The 15,058-nt window shown below is 48.6% G+C and overlaps 1 protein-coding gene across 1 annotated transcript in view; it reads left to right on the forward strand.

Moving 5' to 3' along the window:
* The first annotated feature begins 906 nt into the window (after positions 1-906).
* Positions 907-15,058, forward strand: part of MIER1 (MIER1 transcriptional regulator) — a 39,039-nt gene continuing 24,887 nt past the window's right edge. Inside the window, exon 1 of the mRNA XM_086617859.1 lies at positions 907-937. Within this exon, the coding sequence (XP_086473985.1) occupies positions 929-937 (9 nt within the window). The 5' untranslated portion in view covers positions 907-928. The remainder of the gene's footprint in view (positions 938-15,058) is intronic.

The raw sequence follows: 15,058 nt of genomic DNA on the forward strand, positions 1-15,058 counted from the left end.
GCGGAGGGCAGAGCAGACGCAGGCTTTCCTGCAGAGCGGGGGGCGGCCAGCCTTTCCCAAGCTATGGATCCCGAGCGCAGTGCCCGCGCTTTCCAGACCGATCGTAACGCCACACGTCTGGATCGGGAGCTCTCCCCTCGGCCTTGCGGGGCCGCGCGTGTCCCGGTACCAGCCCCAGGACAGAACTGGCCCCGGGCAGGTGGGACAGCGGGGCACGGTTTTAGCGAAAAGAGGCAGAATTAGGACTAGACGTCTGTTATTTTTTTCCTTTACGTAGGACCGGCCTAACGTTGTTGGCATTGTCCCACCCGAGCGTGTCACGCACAGCAGGAGCCCCGCTGACGGGTCACGAGCTCTTCCCGGAGGACCTCACTGTACGCTCCGTCGGTGAGAGCTCCCACGTCTGTGCGGCTCACCGCGTGAGTACGACTGCCGGGAGCCGCGCCGAGGCGGGCGTCGGATTTTAAAGCCGATCGTGGCGAGGAGCGAACGGCCGCGGTCGCTCCCGGGGCCGTGAGGGGAGCGGGGAGCGAGGGCAGCGCGGCGCCTCAGCGCTGACAGGGCGGGGGGCGGGGCCTGCGCCCTTGAGCGACAGGGCGGGGGGCGGGGCCTGCGCCCTTGAGCGACAGGGCCGGGGGCGGGGCCTGCGCCCTGAGTGACAGGCGCGGAGCGCGCTGCGCTGCGCCGGGGCGGGGCGGCACGCGCCCAGCGGGCTTCCCGCGCACCAGTGGGGCTGACGGGGAGGGCGGCGGCGGAGCCGTGCGCGGTGACGTAGCGCGCGGCGTGCCCCCCCCGCCGCCGCTCCCCGGCCCCGCCGCCGCGCAGACCGCGACCCGCCGGCGCCGCTTCCTCCGCCGCGGCGGCGATGTGAGCCCTCCCCGGCCCTCCCCGCCCGCCGCCCGCCGGCCGGCCTGCCCGCGCAGCGAACATGGCGGAGGTGAGAGCGCGGCGGCGGGGCGGGGGCCTGCCCGGGAACTTGTTGCGCGGGGCCGCGACCGGGCGAAGCGTCCCGCAAGTTAGTTGTGGGGCCGGGGAGGCCGCCCCGCGCCCCGCCGCCGCCGCCCGCACCCCGCCGGGGCCTGCTGCCCCGGGACGGCGAGCCTCCCCCGGGGCGCCGGGCCCGCTCCGGCGGGGGCGCGGGCGGGACCGAAGCGCGGCCCGGGGGCGGGAAGCGGCGCCTCTCGCCCCAGGGCGGCACCCGGGAGGTGGTCGGTGCCGGGCGGGGGTCTGCGGGCCGGGGAGCTGGGGCTCCACCGGCGGCGGCTCCCTCGGGAGGATGCTGGAGCGGAGCCCTCGGCTCGACGGGGAGCGGCGCCCGGCGCCTGGGCAGCGAGGGCGGGGAGAGCGCGGCCTGTGCCTGCCGTGGGGTGGGTTTATCTTTGGGGGGGGTGGGGAGTGGGATCCCTTCGGGGGGAGAGAGGGATGCGCCTCTCGCCAGCTCCTGCCGTCCGTCTCTGTCCCAGCAAAGAACCGCTCCTCTCGGGGTTCGGTCGGAGCGCCAGTGCTCGAGGATAAAACATGTATTTATTTTCTTTACACACCTTTTTGTAGTCGTTAAGACGAAGGAGAATTGCCTTTATAGATGGAAGGGCAGCTTTTCCAGTCTCCTGGGAGGGACACCTTTCTCCTGAAAAAGGGAGAAGGGCTGTTCAGGGGAGTTGCAGGAAATGGGAAAAGGCTTAGTGACCTCTTCTGTGGGAGGCAGTGAGAGATGTGTTTGATTATTGAGGTGTGGATTTGTCCATTCTGATAGGATCTGGAAGAGCAGCTCTTCTGCTTCTTAGGAGGCAAGTTAGGACGGAGGAATAGATATTTCATTAAGTTTTCTTCAAGTTATCCTAAGATTCTAATCTTAAGGTGATTTGCTGCTTGGACAGTGTTGACAAATGAATTGGAAATGTTTATTTGAAAGGTATAATATTAAAAAAAATAATAATCTCTTCTGTGGGACAGGTATTTCTTCCAGCCAGACTAGGGGGATTGGTGGTGTTGGGATTAGAAGATTTTACAGATGAGGTTCTCTACCCTTGAAATTCCTGAGCATGTGTGAATTTTTACTTAAATTTATTTTATCTTTCCCTCTATAATGAAAACTGTAATGAAGCATTCTTCCTGGGTTTGGTACAAAATGTACTAATCTAATCTTAGAAGTTAAAAGAATCTGCCTGTGTTTTTTTTTCTTTTTTCGTGTATCTTAAGGTGCAGAGAATCACAAGTCTGAGTAATTTCTTGGCTGAAAAAATGTGACTATTAAACTCCTGTAAAGTTGGAGACATATTGGGGCACATGCTGGTCTAGGCATCACAGTATGTCTAGCTTTGTCTCAAATTTCACCAGTTGCTTGTAAGTTTTGTTAATTAAACACAGCGTTGTTGTGAAATATTTCGCACTGGCTCTCGTGGTGGGAGCTGAAGTTGGCCATGTTGCTGAAGAGCCACAGGCAGCGCGCTGAATTACTTCCTATCCTGGGTTGTCACGGATTTACGCTGGCGTTACAGCAGGGGTGGCACTGCGAGTCGTGGGGGAGTCGTGCTGCAGACAGCAATAAAAAGTCAGTGGGGTGTGGAGATCGGGCAGGTTTGGTTTTCCACTTTATGGACGTTGTTCCAGTGGGTAAGGCTCTTGTTCCATGTTGGTCTGGATGTTTTACTAAGAAAGGAAGAGGGGTTTCTTTTCCCCCTCAGCGTTTTGCTTTTTTGAAGAAAAGCTAAGATAAATTCTTTGTCCTATTTTGGCTCCTTTATTTCAGGTTAAGGGCAGGAGCAGCATGAAGGGGCTGTGAAAGCTTTGATCCACCTGTAGGATGAGTTCAGCAGCCATGTGGGCTTGGCTGACGTTGGTTCACAGCCGTTGAGTTGCGCTGACAACCGTCTGCATGGCTGCACTGTGTTCCGGGTCGGGAAACAACCAGAATTTGAAAAAAACAATCTTTTCTTTCAGTGGTTTAAGCCACGAGCAATGTCCCGAATACGGTTCCTAGCACAACTTAGGAAATATATAGGGGATAGGATGGGAAGTCTAGGACTTGCCTGCCTCAGCAGGCGAGGGGCCGAGGACCGGCAAGGGTTTGAAACTGTAGGTGGGAAGTGGGGCTGCTGTTGTGCCTCTTGCTCTCTTCCCCATCCATCCCCCAGTGGAAAATCTCGTGCTGGCTTGGAACATACAAGAACTCGTCCTTCAGTCAGGAAAGATCCCAAAATGTTGTGTTCTAGAGAATCAGCTAGGCTGTAATGGCAGAGATGTAAACCTCAGAAAATGAACAGTATAAAGATGAAACTTACTGAATTTGTGAGGAGAGCTCTTCAGACAGGAGCTCTGAGTCTGGTTAGTAAGTAAACGAGTCCAGAAAGTGAAACTGAATTAACAAAAAATGCTGTTTCACTTTTGTAGAAGCTTACCAGTTTGAACACAGGACTGACCAAAAAAACCTGATTTTGAGTATGCATTAAACTGGTTTTAGATTTGGGATTACTAAACTCTGTTGGGGTTTCATTTTACTTCAAAGCTTGCCCGTGTGATTGATTGGAATCCTAATATTCCAGCACGTTAGAAGATTGTTCTTGTTATAAATTGGAGAGAAAACATCTCTCGCTTAAGAGGAGCTCAGGCTTGGTGAATATTTCCATTTCCTGCATTAAGCTGCTTATTTAGTCCTTGTGGTGGAGTGAATGCTGATACGTCTTTTTTCCAAATACGAGTATTTTCATGCCTATTGAGAAGTTTTTTGACTTTAAAGCTTGATTAGTAGTTGAAAGAGCATGTTTTTTGTTTATCTGTCCATTATAAAGTTTGAATAAAATGTAAGTGAGAAGGAGATCTTCTGATTCAAAAAACTTGAAGAGCTGGCATCAGACTTTTGTGTCGAACAGACAGGCAGCTAAATACCTGCTGTCATTTCCAGAGGAGCTGAGCTCCTGCTGTTTCTTTATTTTGTTCCATGATAGGATGCACTAGTCAGGTTGCTGCAGGCACTTTTCGGGATACTAAACAGGCAATTCTCATAGGAAAATGATGAGGTTTGGAGTTTTTTTAAAAAAAAATAAAACAAGTCGCTGCAGAATAAGAGAGGTACCAGGGCTGGTGCATGGGAAAGAGAGTGGTGATGTTTGGTGGGAGGTGCGATGGGAGAGTTAGGGACACAGTATCCCTGATTTTCATTGGCGTAGCTTGGTTTAAATTTCAAGCTGACTTTAATTATGGATTGAGGGGAACGGATGACAGTTGAGGTGGTCTGACAGCTTTTGGCTGCCCAAAAGAGGAGATCCTGCTCCTGCTCCTTGGACTTTTCTGCAGTAGGTTGCTTCAGCTCACCAGCTTAGAGAGAAGTGAAAAGCTCTCTGCAGGGTAACCTGTTGTACAGACTAATGGAAAGATCCAGGAGATACTGGGGCTGGTGTGAGGGGTGGCATGGGAGCACAGAACCAGTCGTGGGGATCCACGGGAGGATAGCCTATTCCTTCTTCCAAAAACGTCAAGCTGTGAGATTGGCTCAGCTGTAAGACACGTCAGAGAGTATCCATGTCTTGTGCAGCTCTGTGTGCTGTTGCTGGAAAACATAGTCCTGTTTCCTCCCAACTCTGCCAGGTGGGCAGGCACTGAGCCACCTTCATGCCAGCTCCTGGCGTTTCTTGCCCCTTGGTGAGGTTATTCAGCTTTCTGACCTGCTGGAATAAGAACTCAAGTTTTTCTTTCTGCGGAATGAGTTTCTGTGGGGTTGGAAATTTGACTTGACTTCCTAAAATGTCAGGCAAGTGTGGGAAGAAGGAGGAGCGTGTGTGTCTCAGAGGAGCAGGACCACTTCTCTTCTGGTATCTGTGGACACTTAAACCAACTCTACCTCATTTCTTTGAATGTCCTTTAATGTTGTTTGGTTTTCTGAAAGTTTAGCTGCTTTTGACCAGAAAATCAGTTTATTGACATTGCGTGGCACTGCTTTAATAAGTCATCTTTAAATTCATAACGTCTGGTAATTTTATTTTTTGTCTGAATGCTTTGCTGCTTTTCAGTTGAAGAGTTTTAAACTTTGTGAATTTAACTGAATTCTAGATTTCATATGCAGCTTGAAACAACATAATGTTTAAGAAATAAATGGTCTAATAACCTTTTAAACATTCTTAATCTTTGTATTTTTATTAAGCTATGCTATTACTTTAAAACAATATGCATAAATATGTGATAGCCTGCCCTGTAGGAAGCGGTGGTAAAGTTAACACAACCACTGATGTGTTTGCAAATTGAGATGTTTTAACAGTCAGCGAGGACAGAGCTTTTGAGTAATGCCTGGATACAAAATAAGGTCAAAATAGATGAAATCAAGGTTTCCTGCTGACTGATCTAAATCATGATTAAAATTGGTGATTCACAATCAGTCCATCTTGTCGAGCATGATTATTTTTTTTTCCTCAGTTGATCTTAGCTTTAACTAATTGTCCGGTTTGTTTGTTTCATTTTGGAGCAGTTTTTGTAGAATGCTTCAGAGAGGAATCAATAAACCTCATGTAGATCTGGGAATTAATTCAGTTTTCTCAATTCCTTGGTGAGAGTATAAACTCCAAAGCAGTTGGTTATAGTTGCTGATTGTATTTCCTCAGTTTTTCTGATGAGCTATTGAAGGGAAGACAATAGCATTTAACATTCTGCATTGCTAGTCTTGGACAAGAGGGGTTTTTTTTCTGTCATAATAGAAGAGTTCTGTGAACTTTTGTGTGTGTGTGATAGAATATTGGTGGTTTTGGTCTTACTGCTTGGGACTTAGAGTTCTTTCTAATACAGCAGAGGGATTTTAGGTAGACAGTGGAATTGTTGAGAAGCTCAGTTTCATTTTTAAGCTTTTTCCTGGCCAGAAGCCCCAGTCTGGATTTCACTACTAATCCGTTCACGTCACAAATTGTGCATAAGAATGTTTTCTTGAGGTGCTTGGCGTGTGACTGTATCTGATTTCATCTGAAATCCTACAGTAGGATATGACGACTCCATAGACTTCCAATTTTTATTAGCAGGAAATTTCAGAATATTACAAGAAGTTGAGGCTGATGCTGTACTTTGTAACGGAAATGAACAACAAATGGAAATTGTCCAGTTGAAAGAGTGTGCTTCAGAGAAGACTGAAATGGTATTCTGATCAGCTCTTGTGGTTGTGCTTTGTAACACTCCTTGAAAACAGAAATTCTCTTGGTGAAGTTCTAGTGAGCATAAGCTCCTGCCAACCAGGGCATTCCTCTTTGGCTGCAGCTTCCTCCATCTAGCAGTCTTCCTCAGTTAGCCTTATAGCATCAGCTCTCATCTAGTGTTTCGGATTTCTCGTTCCTTTAGGTAGGTCACTGTAGAATCACAGAACGGTTTGGGTTGGAAGAGACCTCAAAGATCATCCAGTTCCAACCCCCTGCCATGGACAGGGACACCCTCCACTACACCAGGTTGCCCAAAGCCTCATCCAACCTGGCCTTGGACACTTCCAGGGATGGGGCAGCCACAGCTTCTCTGGGCAACCTGTCCCAGTGCTTCACCACCCTCAGAGGGAAGAATTTCTTCCTTAGATCTCATCTAAATCTGCCCTCTTTCAGTTTAAAGCCATTGCCCCGTGTCCTGTCACTACACATCCTTGTCCAAAGTCCCTCTCCAGCTTTCTTGTAGCCCCTTTAGGTACTGGAAGGTCTTCCCGGAGCCTTCTCTTCTCCAGGCTGAACAGCCCCAACTCTCTCAGCCTGTCTCCATAGGTACATTGGTTCTTGAGCAGGGGTGACTACCGTGGGGTGCATTGGTGATTCCTGGTTGCACTCATCGCCTCTGCTCAAAGGAGAATGAGAATCAGTTCCACTTTACTGTAAATACATTAAAGTAGTGTGTGAGTCCAGCAGCCGTAGGACAGAAGCTGCTTTTACCACCCTGAAGTGTTTTGTCTCTTCTTTTGACTTGGAGCCCTCAAAAATGCAGCTACATCTGCTCTTTGCTACTTCTTGCAGAGGTCTGTGCTCCCCTTGGGGGTGAGTGTTCAGGCTGGCGAGGTTGAGTCCCTCTAGTTCAGAGGTCTAAGGGGTGATCAGAAGCTGCCCTGACAGCCTTACGTCCTTGTCTCCTGTCTGTCCTGCCATGTGGTTCCTCCTGGCTGGAGGCTGCTCCTTCTACAGCAAGCGTGGTGGAAAGGAACGTGTGACAGCATCGCTCTTGGGAAGCCTGTGAGTTCATACGGATTGGCGTTGGGTGCCCCTTTGCTTTGGTGCTCCAGCTGTGGCATTAACAACCTCTGGCAGAAGTGTGGAGCAGATAGCAGGCTGGAGAGAGCGGGATCACCCCAGGGAGAGTCACCACCCGACACCCTGTGTGTTCCCCTGAATCGCTGCTGTTGTTTTGAAAAGCAGCAGCTGCTACTTTTGTTAGAGGTGCCGTTGAAATACCTTTCTATTTTGGAATTTCCACTCATATTTACATACTGAAGATGTTCCCAGGTGATACAGTGACTTTGCTGGCAAAACTGACTTTAGAAGGCTCCTTAAGAAAGGGTTTGCTTCCCCTCAGGTGTGCCACTCCAGGTTTAGGGAGCCTGTTGAAAGATCCACGTTTACAGTATCCCCTGTGAAATACCATGTATCATCTGCTTCCCCTTTCCAGTCTCTTCCTGGTGAAGAGATTTAGGTGGATTGATGCAGGACTGGGTCAGCTGCAGTAAAACCCAACCTGTGGTTCTTGCCAGTTAGGCCCTCTGGTCAGGCAGTTTCTCCAGCAAAACTGAGGCTGAATTTTTTTAGTTCTCTTTTTTTTAAAAAAAAAACCCAAACATAGTAATGAACAGAAGCTAACCTTTTCTCAGAAGCAGCAGGCGGGGAGAGGGGAGTGAGCAAATAAGTAGTTTTTCAGGGCTGCTTGCAAAATCTCAAAACTGAGGAGTAGGAGATAATTCGGTGTGGAAGGGACTTCAAGAGCTCTCTGGTCCAACCTTCTGCTCAGAGCAGGGTCTGCTCTGAGGTCTGACCAGCTTGCTCAGGGCTGTCTCCAGTCTGGTCTTGAAAACCTCCAAAGAAAGAGACTGGGCAACCTGTTGTAACGCTTGGCTGTCCTCATGGGGGGAAAAAGTCGTCTTCGTAGACTCTACATCTAGGACGGGAATGGCCAAGTCTGGGGACCTTTGCTAAGGTGGTAGTTCAAGGCTTTGATGTACATGTTTTGAGATCTGTGAGTTGAAACGTTGCACGTCGTATTTGTGTTCTGGAAGTACAAGAATTTTCTCATTTAACAATCAAACTAAAAAAAGTAAAAATCCATGTATATAAAGGCTTCCATTCCGTGTGCAGAAGGGCGTGGATGTCACTGCAGTTTTGGCTGTAGAAGTGTTCACATGTAAAACCATTAAATGAGGGACAGCAGTATTTTATTGTTTCTTGCTTCAATATGTTGCTTTTTTTCTTCCCAGGGTAAAAATGAGGCAAACCCTTCTCTGACAGTTAGGTTATTTTGATACACAATGCAGGGAGAGAGGGACAGGCTGGAACTGTAAGTCTTCCACTGAAATACCTATTTATGGAAAGGGACACATGGCCTCTTGAGTAAAGGATATTCTTCACCATTTTAACCAGTCTTTTTCTCCAGGTTGTCATTTAGCTGAGCTCACTGAACAGTTTATTAAATGGCTGCTACAGTCACTTCTCAAGACTTCAACAGTTCAGGCATGGATCTTACTTTTTTAGCAGACAAGCTCTTGTATTTTATTTGAACTGCAAGGTTAGTGCCTAAACCATGTGTATTCAGAACTTCAATTTTTCATGCAGTCTTTGAATATTACTCATGTAACTGTAGATCTGCATCTTGGGAATAATTGTCAGTCGTTACGAACAGAGTGCATATTGCTACTTGCAGATCAATCATTTCCTTCTAATTGGGCTGCTTAGTGAAATGTAACTTCAGTGATGTTGGAGCAACATACGTGTGAGGTAATTACACATGCCCTCTCCCCACTGCTCATGCTTCATTCTTTGCGTTATATAATAGGCAACACTGCTGCATTTTAAGGTTTAGTTGCCAGTTAATTTTGAAGTTTTCTGTGCCCCAAATGTTGCTGAAGCAAGCCACTGCAGCCCAGAAGTTAACTTTGGTATTTTAGAGTTCAAAAGACCTGAGCATCTGCTTGATGAATGTCAGGCTTATTGCTATCAGTATAGGCAAAATTTAATTTTAGTTTTTAACTGCTTTATGTAACACTTAAAGAGCTATTAAAGATAGCTGAGTAAATTTGAACAGGATGTATATTTGTCGTTGTCTCATGGAGACTGCAGATACTGCTAATTTTAAGATGTTTTGTTATTAATTATGTTAAACAGCATGAAAGATGTTAGCAATTAAACCAGTAGCTTAGTGGGCACAAGTGGAACTGTGTAGTGTCTTGCCAGTTCTGCTCAGGTGTTTCTTTGCAGGCTGTAGGAGGGACGCAAAGAGACAAAACTCAGTACATTACTTCCACAACTTTCACATTTTGGAGAGTCACATTCCGGTCCAAGCAGCTATGAAGCATTGGAATAAGACATGGAAATCTCCTGCCAGCACGCAGAAACGGACATTGCCTGGAAGCGTAGTTCTGCTGCTGAAGCAGTGCGTTCGAAATCAAGCTGTGCACGACTGATGGCTCCGGAAGGATGTCTGCATCGAATAAACTTGTCATGACGTCGATTCAGTTTTGCTTTTATCATTTAACTTCCATCACGAACTGCAGTAATACAAACATCCCAAAGTCGAGCGAGGTTTGGTTGTCAGAGTAACGCTGTAGATCTAGGTGTTTTTCTGTGTCTGATATGTCTGCGAGGTTCATCACTTGACAGTCCAAAGGTGTCTGAGACAGAGACTGGCCAACTTCAGTTCCATTTATTGCCATATCCATGCACTGGAGAATGTATCGGATGTGATCTTTTTGGCTCGGTTGTTGGTGCCTGTGTCTCCAAGCTTCTGAAAACACCTACTCTGCATATCTTTCCCAAGACTCCTAAAAATACTCGTGAAATAAAAACAGTGGCAGATTCTTTTAGTGCCACCCGAGCCTGATGTTTTGTTGCTCAATGTCTTGTCTTTTTCTTTTTGCCATGGGGTTTATATTCTTCGTATCTCAGAAGTAGTATTTCCTCCAAGTTGCTCATCTGGAGCATTAACAAGCGTGCTCAGTGGTGTATCCATATAGCAAGACTCCTTTGGTCACTTTAGTTTTTCCTAGTTGCCCACAAGTTAAGAGTTCATGAATGATTTTTTTTTTTATTATTCTTTTGAACCCACAACAAACGTTTGCTGTTATCTTCTCTGATAGTGCTGTGCATGGAACAATTTGAGTGTGTCAACTCGTATATTGCAAGCGTCCCATAATTTTTCTGTACTGGGCCTTGGATACCGTTATCTTTTTATAGGTAGCAGCTCTTTGTTCCCATGAGTGCCCTTGAGGCAAAAAAGTGCTTTGTACTTCTCAGAATTGCTGCAGCAGCAAATGAAAAGCCACTGAAGAATAGGGATATCTGTTTTCACAGGAATTGCTCTCACATTGACATACCATGGCTTAGGACTTGAGATCTGATGATACCGATGCAGCCACATGATGTTTAACTACTACCAGGAAATTTTCATAACCAAATGCCCCCAAATTTTCATAAGCAGACACCCTCAAAGGTCTACCCTGGCTGGAGTCGTGATCACTCGGAGTCAAGGAAATAGGACCGAATAATCGGGAATTGCCGTAATTGTCTTGAAACAGCTCTTTAATCGTAGGATACTCTCTCACCTTACATGTAGTGCTGACAGATTATCACTGAGAAGGTTACTCCTGATCTCCTGCCTCACACCCTTCTCCATGTGCATAGCTTCAGACTTGTGCTTTGTATTGTTCACAGCATATCTGGCAATTGCAGAGGCCCAAGGTGAAGTTCTTTGGCTCGCTGGAAGGATGGAAAACTAGTGTTAGTTTTCTTTGAGGTTGGTTTGCTGAACCAGCACATGCTGCGGCTTCCTGATTGCTGGACCTGGCACAAGTGGCAGAAGCACATGGAGTGGTGGGAAGAGGTCAGGCTACTACTTTTGGCGGCAGCTGGCCATTAATATAGATGAGAGGTAATGTGACACTGCATCTAGCTAGAAATAGAAGGCAGAAAATGATGGGCAGTGCATCACTTGGGCTAGAAACATGTGAAGTGCAGAGATGATAATCCACAAACTGGAACAGCCTAGGTAGGTATGGTGGGCAAAGCTTAGAAGAAAGGAATAAAGACCTGATTTCTTGAAAGCTGCCTGTGAAGTCTGTGGCAAAGAATGGACTAGAACTTCTCAAGGAATGTATGTGTTCTGTGAGGTAGCCTGAAATGGACTTCATGTTTCTGGAGGTGATTGGATTTTTGCAAGTTTTCTGGTTTGGGAGTTGTATTTTTTTCCTTCCCTAGGCCAGGATTGTACTGGCTATATGTTTTGGAGTTTGAAAGTCATGGGAGTCATGCTGAACTCTGGAGGCATTGCAGTATTTTAGCAATGCCTTTGAAAGCTGTGAAGGAGGTGTTTCAGCCAATAGGAAAGGCCATCTGCTTGCTGGAGCTGTCATGCCTTCTCCATGCTATTTCAGAACACCGAAAGCTGAACTTTGTTTCTTTAATGTGCTGGACTTTTGTGAGATGTTTTTATGTCCTGCTATGGTTCTGTGTCCACTTTCGATGGGAAGATGCTTTGTTGTGGTAGGCTCCGTTGCATCGCACATTGCAGCATTTAGGTGCAGAATTGTTGAAGCTGGAAAGGACATCAAGACCAACCCGTTGCTCAAAGCGGGGTCAGCCAGAGCAGGTTGCCCAGGACCGTTGCCAGCATGGTTCTGTACACCTCCGGTGCCGACACCGCAGCCTCTCTGGGCAACGTGTTCCCGTGTTTCATCGCTCTTGTAGTAAAAAAGCTTTTCCTTGTGTTTAAGTGTGTTTCATTTTGTTCCCATTGACTCTTGTCACTGGGTGCCATTGAAAAGAAGCTGGCTCAGTCTTCTGTATGCCCTTCCGTCAGATATTTATGCACGTGGACCAGATCCTCCTGAGCCATCCCTTCTCCAGGCTGAGCAGCCCAAGCTCGCCAAGCCTCTCCTCTGATGTCAGATGATCCAGTCGGTCACCTTTGTGGCCCTTGCTGGAGTTGCTTTATTCTGTCCATGTCTCTCTTGAAGTTGAAGAGCCTGGCACTGGATGCAGAACAGCTTCACAGAGAAGGACTTGGGGGTCCTGCTGGACACCGAGTTGGCCATGAGCCAGCGATGTGCTCCTGTGGTAAGTGCTCCAGAACGCTGAGCTGCCTTCGGAGCACTGCCGGTGGGTCAAGGCGGGTGATCCTGCCCCTCTGCTCAGCCCTGGGGAGGCACATCTGGAGCACTGGGTCCAGGGCAGGGGTCCCCCCCAGGACAAGAGAGACATGGATGGACTGGAGTGAGTCCAGCAAAGGCTGCAAGGATGCCTGAAGGTCTGGAGCACCTGAGATGTGAGGAAGGGCTGGGAGAACTGTTCAGCCTGGAGAGGAGAGGGCTCAGGGAGGGGGGGGGTCTTACCCCTAGGTGTCGGTGTCTGATGGGAGAGTAGAGATGAGGAAGCCAGTCTGCTCTCAGTGGTGCCCAGGGACAGGGCAAGAGGCAATGGGCTCACATTGGCAACCAGGAAATTCCAGTTAAACATAAGGAAAAAACTTTTTTATTTTAAGGGTGGTCGGAAACTAGGTTGTCCAGGGAGGCTGGAGAGTCTCCATCCCCAGGGGTCTATAAAACCTGCCTGGATGAGATCCTGAGCAGCCTGTTACAGGTGCCTGTGCTGGGAGGTGATTCACCCACAGGTGAAGGACTTTGCCTTTCTCCATTGAACTTCCTGAGGTTCCTGCTGGCCTGTTTCTGCAGCCCGTTGAGATCCCTCTGACTGGCAGCGCGCTCATCTGCTGTATACACCACTCCTGCCCATGGCGTGTTGGCTGCAGACGGGCGTAGGGTGCGTTCTGTCCCGCTGTCCGGGTCCCTAAGGAAGCCGTTGGACAGTATTAGCCCCAGCCTCAACCCCTGGGCTCTGCCCCCTGCACTCACTTCCAGCCCTTGGAGCTGGGCTGTTCAGCCAGTTTTCCGTCCACATCCCTGCTTGTCCAGGCTGTGCTTCATCAGTTTGTGAGGGTGTTACGGGAGATGGCGTGGGAAGCCCTGCTGAAGTGGAGACAAGCAGCATCCCCTGTGCCCCCCTCACCCACCATACCAGTTCTCTCATCGAGGAAGGCTCTCGGGCTGGTCAGGTGTGATTTCCCTTTTGTAAATCCATGCTGACTGCTCCCATCACCTCCTCTTCCTCCTTTGTGTTTGCTCAATTGCCTGCCCAGGGGTGGGAGTGAGGCTGTCTGGCCACTAGTTCTCTGGATCCTTGTCCTTGAAGACGAGAATTATGCCTTTTCCATCCTGAAAACTTGTAAAGAGTGACAGAAACTTCAAGTGGGGTTCAAACAACAGGCTCCAACATGTATATCACATAAATATCTATGCACAATGCACATGTATATAAAACCGTGCAAGGTATATATGAATCCGAAGGATGCTGCATGGCTTCGGGGGCCTACAGGAAAGCTGGAGAGGGACTTTTTACAAGGGCGTGTAGTGACAGGACACGGGACAATGGCTTTAAACTGAAAGAGGGGAGATTTAGATTAGATACAAGGAAGAAATTTTTCCCTCTGAGGGTGGTGAGGCAGTGGAACAGGTTGCCCAGGGAAGCTGTGGCTGCCCCATCCCTGGAAGTGTCCAAGGCCAGGCTGGATGAGGCTTTGGGCAACCTGGTGTAGTGGAGAGTTTCCCTGCCCATGGCAGGGGAGTTGGAACTAGATGATCTTCGAGGTCCCTTTCAACCCAAACCATTCCATGATTCTATGACCCTGTTCTGCTTGTTGAGGATCTCGACATAGGAAACCCACTTTTCCAAATGGAGGTGGGGAGTTGGTTGTTCCCCTTCGCACAAGGTTCACGGACCACGAGGTCTCCTGCAGGTTTTTCTGGCTTTTGGCAAATGCCTAATGGTGGCTGAAAGCAAAGCTGTGCTTTTGAGGCTGGGGAGTTTTCCCGTGAGGGCAGAACTGCATCCGTTCCGCCGTGCTGGATCCTGTTTGCTGGAACTCGTGCCATCCTTAATTCATGGAAAAGTGAGTGCTGCTCTCCCTGAGAACCCCTGCCCTGGCTCATGGTGCTGTGAAGAAATCAGCCTCAGCTATTTTGGCCTTTCCACAAGTGCTCCTGTGTTTTGAGTCACAGTTATTTTTCTGGACACAAGTATAATTATACCACGAGCCTCTTCTCACTGACCGTCCTGGTTTCTTCGGTTTTGGAGGCACGGCTCCGTGACACTCCGGTTATCTCTGGTTCATGCACTTGTTTTCTACATTCTTTTCCTTCTGACTTGAGGCCTTTCCCCAGGACTTTCCTCCCCAGGTTGGGCTGGGGTAAAGCAGGTGAATGGGCAAGGAGAGGCTCCACCTGCCCCAGCTGGGATTCCCCCATGGATCACCACTGCGATCCATATCCAAACTGTTTCCCAAGTGAGCCCCCCCTTGAAATGCCTCTGTTATATCAAAAAATAACCAGAGAGAAAATAGTCGTGAGTAAGTACAGGTTGTATCTTGGAAAGATGTTTTTTTTTGTCAGCAGGAGCCTTCCAATGATGACACGTTTTAATGGTTGGGCAGAAAGAACAGTTTCAAGATGGCGTTTGCAGAATTTCTTGTTTATGAAGTAACGTGTTCTGTCCCTCAGAAGAGGTTAGGCCAGCAGGTCGAGGGAGGGGATTCTGTCCCTCTACTCTGCTCTTGGGAGACCCCACCTGGAATACTGTGTTCAGCTCTGGGGACCCCAACATCAGAAGGACATGGAGCTGTTGGAGCGGGTCCAGAGGAGGCCACGAAGATGGTCTGAGGGCTGGAGCACCTCTGCTATGGAGCCAGGCTGAGGGAGTTGGGGCTGTTCAGCCTGGAGAAGAGAAGGCTCCAGGGAGACCTTCCAGCACCTTCCAGTACTTAAAGGGCCTGCAGGAAAGCTGGAGAGGGGCTTTGGACAAGGGCG

This window comes from Tauraco erythrolophus, chromosome 10 (genome assembly GCF_009769465.1).
Source record: "Tauraco erythrolophus isolate bTauEry1 chromosome 10, bTauEry1.pri, whole genome shotgun sequence".
NCBI classification, from domain to species: domain Eukaryota; kingdom Metazoa; phylum Chordata; class Aves; order Musophagiformes; family Musophagidae; genus Tauraco; species Tauraco erythrolophus.